Below are 11735 nucleotides of genomic sequence, written 5' to 3' on the forward strand. Positions count from 1 at the left end.
GTTGAGGATGAATGGCTACGCCGAATGGTTGAAGCTGAACGACCGAGCCAAATGGTTGAGGCCGAAATGTTAAGATTGAAAAGTCGACAGGAAAATTTAGGCCTTAAGGTTGAGTCGAATGGTTGAGGCCGAGTGGTTGAACAAATCAATTGGTTGAGGCTGAATGATTGAGCAAAGCGACAAGATGAGGTCGAGTGGCTGAGCCAAATAGTTGAAGTCGAGTGGCTAAGCTGAATGGTTAAGGTTGGAATGTCAAGATTAAAAGTCGACAAAGAAATTCAAGTCGAATGGCTGAACATAATGGTTGAGGCCGAGTGGTTGAACAAGTCAATAGGAAGAAGCCGAATGGTTGATGCCGATTGGTTAAGGCCGATTAGGCAAATCAAATTGATGAGGCCAATGGTTTAGGTCGAAATGTTTGAGGGTAAAATGCCAAGACTGAAAAGTGGACAGAGAAATTAAGGCTGAATGGTCGAATCGAACGGTTGAGGCCGAAATGTCAATATTGAAAAGTTGAAAGAGGAATTTAGGTCGTGAGGTTGAGCCAAATGGTTGAGGGCAGTGATTGAACAAGCTGACAAGATGAGGCTGAATGGTTAAGGTCAAGCGACTGAATAGGTCGACTGGTTGAGGTGGAGTGGTCGAGGCAAACTAGTTAAGCTAACTGGTCGAGTTGAGAGAATGAGGCTGACCAACCGAGCCAAGTGGCCAACCCTAGAGGTTGAAGCATATTACCTTTTCTACCACATTGTTGCTTGTCATGTTCTTTGTGATCATTTTGGAAGTAGACGAGTGCTCAATCAGTCTCAGAGTGGACACCTAAAAGTGTTTGCAGGGTCGGTTGAGTACTCTCAATTGCTTGTCCTATATCACTCTTATCTCTTGTCTATTTAGTCTCCAAGGTTTCCCGTGACTCTATAATCTCTCAGATGGTACTTGCGGAAGGTACTTCGATTCTAAAGTTAGTAGGTGATTGATTGAAAGGATATTAAATGCAATCATACATGTGCGTGGACAATCATACCTTATACTTTTATTTATAATAGTTGTTATGAACTTTTACCTTTTAGAATGGTCAGAATGATCGACAAGAATGATCAACAAGAAATTATATATCCAAGAGTGATTAGGCGAATGACGTATTATACATATTGATTGATCTCTCTAGTTAATTCAAAGAATATCTACTATACAATAACCATTAAATCCATAGTATATTATTACATTTGATTTCTTTTATTAATTTAAAATTTTAATTCTTTATTATAATCACTATCCAATAATTTACATTGAAACAAAAATTTCACAGTAGCAACAAAATCAATAACTTAGTTTTTAAAATCTCTAATCTCATGCAAACTTACAAAATTGTTTAAACCTTGTGTTTTTTTAGGTTAACGTTTCCTACTTTGACAACAACTTTATTATGGAAGAAGTCTACCCATATAAACAAACACACAATTACAAATTTAGGCTAATACATATACATTTTTCCTTGATTGTTTATATACAAGCATTGAATTTGTAGGTACATGCGGACAAAAAGAGAAAAATATTAATATTTTTAACATTTTTGTATATAGCTATATTTGGTTAGATCAATTTGATTTTATGGTAAGAAAAATTCATTAAAAATATCCCAAATTCTTCATCAGATAAATAAAATATCCTATTTATTTGTGGAATGGGCTATAATATATAAGAATAAGGCCTAGAAAAAAGGTTATCAAAATTTAGACACATGTAAGCATTTTTTATGAAAAGAAAAACTTACTACTTATAAAGTGGTAATCTGAAGAAAAAAAAGGAACAACTTTAATCAATTGAACTTTCTTTAATCTGCTAAAACCAAGCTAATTACTATATAATATATCACATGGCCATTGACTAAATGACTACAATAATTACTTAATAAAAAGGTTAGATCTGAATATCATGTTTATGTTCATATTTAATTTTTTTCACAATGTGAAAAAAATGTATATTTGTAGTTCACAAATTAAGATATTTAAATACACTTAACTAATATTTATACTTTGTATATTGATTAAAATTTCTAAAAAATGATTGAATTAAGAGAAAAAAAAACTAATGAAACGTAAAATGTATTAAAGTTTTAAAAATTTAATAAAATTTATGTAATGAAAGAAAGTGTGTTGGTAGTTTTGTTTTTGAAGTGTGTTAGAAGTTCTGTTAACAACATTCATCTAAAATTTAGTACTAGTCATGAAAGAGAATAATATTTTTATCTTAAAAAGGATGATAATATTTTAATTGAAAGATTACATAATATATTTATTTTAACATACACTCTATCATTAATTAGTATTTCTTTTTCAAAACTATTCTAACAAGTGAAACCTACACAAATTTATAGTGTTGTATTAAAACTGCAAATTAGCATATTCTTGTTCCTTTTTAATTGTTGCTATTTTTGGAAGACTTTTTTATTTATACGTAATTTAATTTGCATTTATGTATTTACTAAGAATAGAAATGAAAAATGGAAAATGGAAAATGGAAAATGGAAAAACTGTAAACATTTTATTAAGATGGAAAATTTTACCATTCTTTATTTTTATGTGACAACCTTAAAAATAAAAAAGGTAAAAATAATGAGACAGTGCCTTTCGTCGAATATACAGCATTTATTTAATCTTATACATTTGAAAGTTGACTTTTTTGAAATCATCAAGCATGGATTTCAATGGGTTTAAATTGAAATTAAAGAAATTAATCAAGGGAAAAAAATGACATAAAGTGATAGTTATTAGTTAATTAAAGGATATCGCCGCCGTGTTGCCACCATCGGGGGAGAAGAACAACCAAAACTACAACTCACTTTCTCTCTCTCATTCTCTGATCTATAAATCATCATCTCACTGTAAAAACTCTGACAATTCAAAGGTGCGTTTTTTTCTCTCTGTTTGTGTCTCCATTGTTGTGTTTCCTTAACTTTTGCAATTTTTCTGCACACCCATTTGAGTTTTCTGGGAGTATGGCTGTCACTTCTTCAAATTTAGCTTTGACCCATTTTCTATAATCTTGTTTTTTATTCACCACCGGGCAGGTATTGGTGGTTTCCAGTGTAATTTGATCCAATTCCTTGGAAATCACCATGCACCCTTTATTGCTATTGTTATTTTACCAAAAAAAAAAGTATTTTTTTCAACCAATATTGATTCCGGGAATCCTCAACGGAAAATGAAAATCAAGATGGAATCTTGGTTTGCTTCTGTTTCTGTTTTTCACTTTATGTATGTGATGTTTTGATTAAATGTGGCTCTTTACCCTTTCCTGCAGTGCTTCCCAAGTTTTGAATTTCCATCGTGAATAGGTTGTTCTCTTCATTTTCAAGATTTTTACATGCAGTGCCAAGATTCTATTCCTAGTATTAGATTTGTATATTTTTTGCTTATCCATTGAGTGTGTGTGTGTGTTTTCCGTTTTATTGTTTGAAAATGTTTTTTCTTCTTTATATTGGCTTGTAAGAAAAGTTTATCTCTGAGAGGTAGTTATAGAAGTGGTTGATTGGGACCACTTAATATGGTTGTGTAGCAATTGGCTGTTGAGTTAATCGATAGGTTCGTTTCAGAAAACCTGGTCGAATTATAATCTGATCTGACCGTTTAAACTTAGATCCTACTTCTGTACACTTGCAATCTGATTTGTTCTCTAACTTGTCTAATTCTGGTCATTGGATGTGTTGAACGAAATTTGGTTAGTTCTTCTGCTGAAGAAGTGAGAAATATGTAATCTGATGAAGAGCTATTTGTTTGTTCAGGGCATAGTTTATTCTATGAAGAGCTTTTAGGAGGTTGAGGTCCATGATATTTTGAAATCTCTCTGGAATAGGAAGACCATGGGACGAGCTTCAACATTCCTTATAATTTTTATAGTTCTTGGTTCTTCCTTTGCCACGTACAATCTGGTAACAATGCTAAGGCGCTATGGATCTTCGGAAGGTGTAGCTGTTTCTGATGGTGGATTGTTTTTTGACCCCATTTTTGAGATGCCTGATCATGTAAAGAATCGGAGGACATCTAAAGCACCTTTTCATGTGGCATTAACGGCAACAGATGCTCCATATAACAAATGGCAGTGCCGTGTCATGTATTACTGGTATAAGCAACAAAAGAAGTTACCTGGGTCAGAGATGGGAGGATTCACTAGGATTCTACATTCTGGAAAATCTGACAACTTGATGGATGAAATTCCTACTGTTGTGGTTGATCCTCTTGCAGCAGGTTTGGACCGGGTGAGTTTACTGTCATTTTCCATTATATTCTTTATATGATGTTTGCCATCTCCTTATAATTCAGCTGTTTGGCTTAGTAATGTTTTAGTTGCTGTTAGAATTGATTGTGATATACCATGATAACTAAATCTACGTACATGCTTTGTGCTCAAATCTTCAAATTTTATAAAAAGCATGGAGTTTTTGAACCGATGTACTCTGTTGAAAGAAATGAATTCTTATAAACCGATCTCGTGTCAATGAAATAATTCAAAGAATGGTTTTCAAAATAAACATATCACCGTATCATATACGTGTTTCAAAAGAAACATAGCATCCATGCATCATAGCATAACAGCAAAGAAATGCAAATTTAAGTGGTGTGGTCTTTTCCTTTTCTCAAGATGAATCTATATTGGAAGCTTCATAGGGGAGAGTTCATTCTTCAAATGTTTGCTTGGTCCAACTGTTTAAAACATAGATATGATTTAGAAGTTAATGTGGAAATAATGTCAACTGCTTGAAACATATTTGAGTTTTTTGGCTTGTCTGTCCACTTTTGTGTTCCTCTGTTAAGTTCAAGTTATTGATGTTTTGAACTTTTGGTTAATAGTCAATAACTGAATGTCTTACTCTGATTTTAGTTATTTATTTTCTTTTTCTTTAGTCAATATAAATTAGATGTTTTCTGATGCACTGCATTATCTGTTTGCAGGGATACATCGTTCTGAATAGGCCATGGGCCTTTGTTCAGTGGCTGGAAAAGGCTAAAATAGAGGAAGAGTTAGATCTCTTACACTGTCAGAAACGTGATCTATTTTTTTTGTTTTATAATGATGAAATATAACCCAGCTGCTTCCCTTTTGACGCAGATATGTGTTAATGGCAGAGCCTGATCATATATTTTTACGCCCTCTGCCCAATCTGGCCTATGGAGGACATCCAGCTGCTTTTCCATTTTTTTACATCAAACCTGATCAGAATGAAAAAATCATTAGGAAGTTTTATCCTGAGGAATATGGACCAGTTACAAATGTTGACCCAATTGGCAATTCTCCTGTAATTATCAGGAAGGTAGAATCTCTTCCATAACCGTTATTGATTGTCGAGTCAAATTACTTTCCATGTCTTATTCTTGTTAACAATGTTACTGTTTTCTGCTTCTCTAGACTGTAGATTTCTTTCTCAGTATCTGAAGATCTTAATGCCGATACATTTCATATTGATGATAGACCCAGTTCAGAATCTATAGAAAGAATGAAATTTTGTTCATGGATCCTATCACCCAATGTGCTAGCAGCCTTAGACTAGGATTAGATGATAAAAAATGAACTTGGATATTTGAGGGTCTAATAATTTATCAAATGATAAGATCATTTTTCTCTCAACCACTCCTCTTTATTTATATGCATGCAATGCAATGTACCTAACTGAACTCCTTGCTATGTACTTCTCTGTTTTATTTTTTCAGGACTTGATAGCAAAGATTGCTCCTACTTGGATGAATGTCTCTTTGAAGATGAAAGAGGACCCAGAGACTGATAAGGCTTTTGGATGGGTGCTAGAAATGTATGTCTCTTACCACGTAACTGATTAATGGTGCAGATGCTTTTCTTCTAGATGAGGGTGCTGATACTGATATTTTGATGCTTATGCTAATGGTTTTTTGTTTTTTTTTTTTCTTGCGGAGCCAAGGTATGCTTATGCCGTTGCATCTGCCCTGCATGGTGTGAGGCACATTCTGCGGAAAGACTTCATGCTGCAGGTTTGTCATAACACTATGTTTCTTGATGTGGTGTTTAATCTGTGTAGAATAATTATATATGACAAGCTTACCCAATTCTAGTTTTACTTTTCCTGTCTGTGACTTTTCAGCCACCCTGGGATCTTGAAACTAGAAAGAAATACATACTTCATTATACTTACGGGTGTGACTACAATATGAAGGTAAAATGATTTCTTTGCCCTGAATTGCACAGTTGTGATCTTCAAACATTTGTCATAAATTTGCCTTCAGTGAACAAATATCTGAACTTGTCAAATCTGCTTTCTTTCTTGCTATGCTATGGAACTTTACTTTAGCAGATACCCTTTTGTCTCACTAGTGTGTTTCATGATGCTCAGGGTGAATTGACTTATGGCAAAATTGGTGAGTGGAGATTTGACAAAAGGTCACATCTACGAGGACCTCCACCAAAAAACTTGCCTTTGCCCCCACCAGGAGTTCCTGAAAGTGTGGTATGTGTATGTAGGACTTGCCTATTGATATAAGAACTTTATCCTATCTTATTGGAATAGTATGTAGCTAAAAACCTTTTCTTGATGCATGGAACTTACCATAAAACTTTTACACATAATCCTTTAAGAAACTCTGTCTGTAATTTCATACATGTTTCCATTTTACTTACAGAAAAGTGAGAAGAAAATGGTATTTTTCCCCATCAGCATCATGTATTACTGTCTGAATGTGAATCAGTAATAAAAACCTCCATATGATGCACCAACACTAGCATTGATTATCTCCACTCTTTCTTCTGGTGCTGTGTATCTGAAACTGAAACATGATAGAAAGCATTAATAATGTGTTGTTTGGTTATGATATATCTGCAGGTGACCCTTGTAAAGATGGTGAACGAAGCTAGTGCGAACATTCCAAACTGGGAGACAACGTAAATATTTTCCACTCTCTCTATCATCTTGTCCAAAGTGCATATTTCGAAAAATAGAACAAGAGTGTAGAAACACTGAATCTTTTTTGGTCCCGAATTTAGTCTTAGAATCATAGATTAATGTAAACTATACCCATTTTTATGCCAATTCAAATGCAGGATAAATCTTTCATATTGTGTTCTTGTTGCTGATATATTCTTGAATGGTATTTGTTCAATAAGTATTGGCTTCCAAATTGCTCATCTATTTCTTAACATTCTCTTTTATGCATAAATTGTTTCTATTCATTCATGATGCTTATGCCAAATTGAAGCTTAAAATTTCTATCTATTGTTCCTTGGATTTGCATGTTAACATAATGAATAAAAATATTTGAAATCGACGTTCCATTGGAACAAAGCCTTTTGTAAAACATTATAAAACAGTGTTTTTGTCTTAATTGTGACAGAAAAGGTATACAATCCCACGTGTGAAAAAGAAAAAGAAAATAAAATCAATTGTAGAAAAAAAAAACTTGTTTAAATTAGAATTTTTGTTGATCTGTTTAAATATATGATCAATTACTTCCTCAAATATGTGATGCAATTTAAAATCTTCGAAAAATAAATATAAATGATTTATAATTTTAGAAAGATGAACTTTTTAAAATAAATAAAGAACTAGAGGTTTATAATTAATTTATAGTTTTTGTAGAAAAACTTTTTCATTGTTTATTTAATTCAAAATTTATCCTGTAAACGGTAAATAATTTACAATCTTTGATAAATATCTGAAACCTTTTAAGAATTGTAAATACAAGATTTTATATTTTATAAATATTTTAAAATCCAAATCACACTGTAAAAGTCTTTAAAAAATCATTTAAAATCTATATGAATTTATAAAAAAAAATCTTTTAAAATACAATTAGATAGACTCGCAAAGATTAAAATACGTAGGCAAAAGAAAGAATTCATATTTTTAAAGCGAGCATGATTTAATATAAATATGACGAGGTATTATAATTTATTTAATCATCATTATGGCTATAACACAATGTATAAAATTGATATAAAATTTAAAATCTTTATTAATATAAAGAGTTAATGTTTTAAAGTGAATGTGAATTAATATAAATATAATAAAATTCCATAATTTATTCAATCATCATGGGAAATTTTATGTGTTAATATGATAACTTAAAAGTCGTATAACATTTTAAGTCAAAGAGGAGAGGGACTAAACTGTCAGTCTATATTTTAAAAATAAATATTAAAATTAAAATAACTCAAAAAACTAACATTTTTATGTTATATAATTTAAATGGTACAATTATATAATATTATTTTAATTTAAATAATTAATACTTTCAAAGAAAATTTTAGTTATGAATTATAATTTAATATTTTGACATTTAAATATAGCAATATTATTACGATTTTCAGTTTGTTTAACCTTGTTCTGATAGAGATATTTAGTCAAATTAACTTGTTTTCACACTTTAAAATAAATATAATGTGTAAAAAACTTAGAATATGAAAAATGTATAAAATAATTATTGGAATAAGTGGATGACCCTAAGAAGAGGTAAATAACAATTGTAATTGTGAGGGACCTAATAATAAATATGGAAGTTATTATGCATTAATTTCTCCTCTTACCAATAAGAAAAAAATTATTCTCAACTTAAAAATGGTATTTGGGTGATTTCAATGACTACCTTTGATTCCACACTTTTCTATTGTATATTAATTTCTATACTGTTCTCTTCAAATTTTTTATTTTAAGAAAAGGACAATAAATAAATGTAGTCTTTAATGTATTATTAAATAAATTTTGATTTTTAGCTTAACCAAAAAATATAATACATTTTTTATTTAATTTAATTTATTCTTAATCAACTAATACCTTTTTTTTTCTAATAGAACAAATTAAAAAAACTTAGTACAACTTATATTTTTAAATATATTTTTTACTTTCTTTTTTATTTCACACTAGCCAAACAAAAATTAATTTATAAACTTTTTTAATCCAATTTATTTTAAACAACTTTCATGTGAGCTCATATATTTATGTAATAAAAGGTTGCATGAAGTAATTTCTATTTTATCCAACAACTTGAATATATGTTTTTTATATAGATACTTTAATTAGGTCACACCTTTAAATACGTTAAATCCTTTTAAAAATATTTTTATATTTTTTTCTGGTAAAGTAACTTTACAAATTTACACTACTGTTTTTTTATTTTTAAAACTAAAAATAATTTTTTTATTCTTAGACAAAAAAATTTAAATTTTTCTTATTTTACATTTCATTAATATATATATATATATATATATATTATTTAATGGTTCCCATGACCCTATCCTTGCCTAAACCAATAAATCATATCAGATTAATCCAATGGTCGAAGATGGATAGCTTCAACTCACAGACTCACCGTTATAATGTTACGTAAGCATTGTGGAACCAGATAAAGCAATGATGTCAACACAACGTTATCGTACGGTTGTGAGATAGCCAGCGCGTGCTCTCACTTGTGACTGTCGGCAGAAGAAAAATATTATTTAAATAAACAACAAATTAAAACAAGAAAAATATTGCAAAATTTATTTTTATTTTCAAAATCTAAAATAATTATTTTGATTTTTTTCTATTTAATAATAAACGGTGTTGAAAGAGGTGTGTAATTGTGCCGACAGCACAAAGTGACAAGTGTGATGTTGTTGTTTTTCACTTGCATTTGTCACGAGCATTATACCTTCCACCTCAACCACACTTACACTCTCTTTATACACACACTGTATAGTCAAAATATTGTAAAAAAATTATATGTAACATAATTGGTTAATATGAAATGTAAAAATTAATTAAATTAGGAATTTAATAATTCTTATAAGACAGAAATTGATGTTAACTTTTGTAATATTATTTTAGTGATAATATATGAAATTTTGTAGAATTTAAGTTTTTATACATATATAATATCAAATAATGAATTTCCATATATTTTTTATATACTGTTATATATTAAAATTATGTTATGCCATAGATATCTAAATTATTTGAAATTATATAAAAGTTTGTATAAAAGAATGAACATTTTTTCAAAAAAATAATCTATTTTAAAAGAAAAACATAATCGTATGCATTTTCAATTTAAATAATGTACAATAGTTTATATTTCAATAATATAAAATATTATCACACTTTACACCTTCCAAAATATTTATATTATATACATATCACATGTATTAATATGTGACAGATAAAAAGTAATGTTGATAATTTGACGTGAACTTCATGTGTAAAGATGCTTCCATTCCATACATATAAAAATTTATTTCAACTTGTCATATTTTATATATACTCTAGAAACTATTAAGCATTCTTATAACATTCTTTATTTTCATATTACTTATTAATTATGTTTGAATTTCATAGTTAAATATGTTAAAAGAGAAGGTATTTTATTCACTTTGCTTTTTATTGAATCATTTACAGAGTATAAATAGATATAGGGAAGAGGAGTTTTAGGAGTTTTTCTAGCCTATTCACTATGTTTTTGGCTAAACATAAGTTTATCCCTTGATATACGGGATTTGACAGCAATTACAATAAATGGTCCTAATTTCTAGAGATTCTAATGACTCATGCCAACACTCCCCCTCAAGTTGGTGCATAGATGTCTTTCATGCTCAGCTTGTCAAGGAAGTCATGGAAGTTCTTACCAGACACCGCCTTTGTAAGAATATCTGCCAGTTGATCTTTCGATTGGATAAAAGGAAATCGAATAATCTTCTCTTCAAGATTCTGCTTGATAAAGTGTCTATCTACCTCCACATGCTTTGTTCGGTCATGTTGGACAGGATTTTGTGAGATATCAATTGCAGCCTTATTATCACAGAATAGGTTCATCTCCATGCTAAGTCCAAAGCCAATCTCCATTAGTAACCTTCTAAGCCATAAAAGTTCGCAAAGCCCTTTTGCCATGCCCCTGAACTCAGCTTCAGCATTAGACAAGGCCACTACCTTTTGCTTTTTGCTTCTCCATGTAACTAAATTCCCTCCCACAAATGTGAAGTATCCTGATGTTGATCTTCTATCTAAAACATTTCCTGCCCAATCTGCATCCGTGTATCCTTCAATACTCAAGTGATTATTCTTTGAGAACATCAACCCCTTTCCTGGTGAGGATTTTAGATAGCGGAGTATTCTGTTTACTGTATCCATATGTTCTTCACTCGGACTATGCATAAATTGACTCACCACACTTACAGCATAGGCAATATCGGGGCGAGTATGTGACAAATAGATAAGTTTCCCCACCAATTTTTGGTATCTTCCTTTATCCGCCAGCACTTGGTTTGTGTAGTGTGAAAGTTTGTGATTTTGAACNATNGNAGTATNTGCTGGTTTGCAATCTAGTAGCCCCACCTCAGCCAATAGATCCAACACATACTTTCTCTGAGACAAGAAAATGCCCTTTTTCGACCTTGCCACCTTTATTCCCAAAAAATACTTAAGTCCCCCCAAATTCTTCATCTCAAACTCAGCTGCCAATTGCTCTTGTAGTCTTGTAATTTCTTCTGTATCATCTCCAGTAATGATCATATCATCTACATAAACAATTAGAGTTGTCACCTTTCCTTGTCGATGCTTAAAGAATAAAGTGTGATCTGTGTTACTCTGGTTAAAGCCATAACTCCTCATAGCTGAGCTAAACCTACCAAACCATGCTCGAGGTGATTGTTTTAATCCATATAATGCCCACTCTAACTTGCAGACCACCTTGGTTCTAGAAGAGGGCATATATCCTGGTGGGGTATCCATATAAACCTCTTCT

General features: G+C 30.9%; 1 protein-coding gene across 3 annotated transcripts; it reads left to right on the plus strand.

Annotated features, from left to right (window-relative positions):
* Nucleotides 1-2748: 2748 nt before the first annotated feature.
* On the plus strand, nucleotides 2749-7149 carry LOC106779245 (hydroxyproline O-arabinosyltransferase 3). 3 transcript variants are annotated; one of them, XM_014667322.2, is made up of 9 exons: nucleotides 2749-2907; nucleotides 3785-4258; nucleotides 4953-5020; nucleotides 5110-5311; nucleotides 5709-5806; nucleotides 5933-6002; nucleotides 6113-6184; nucleotides 6362-6475; nucleotides 6848-7149. In XM_014667322.2, exons 2-9 carry the CDS (start codon nucleotides 3863-3865, stop codon nucleotides 6908-6910), a joined length of 1083 nt encoding a protein of 360 aa, XP_014522808.1. In that variant the 5' UTR covers nucleotides 2749-2907; nucleotides 3785-3862; the 3' UTR covers nucleotides 6911-7149. The 3 variants fall into 3 exon arrangements, with proteins under 3 accessions (XP_014522808.1, XP_014522809.1, XP_022632246.1); XM_014667323.2 differs by having other exon boundaries at nucleotides 3792-4258; XM_022776525.1 differs by lacking the exon at nucleotides 2749-2907 and adding an exon at nucleotides 3304-3337.
* Nucleotides 7150-11735: the final 4586 nt, after the last annotated feature.

Source organism: Vigna radiata, unplaced genomic scaffold (assembly GCF_000741045.1).
Source record: "Vigna radiata var. radiata cultivar VC1973A unplaced genomic scaffold, Vradiata_ver6 scaffold_198, whole genome shotgun sequence".
NCBI classification, from domain to species: domain Eukaryota; kingdom Viridiplantae; phylum Streptophyta; class Magnoliopsida; order Fabales; family Fabaceae; genus Vigna; species Vigna radiata.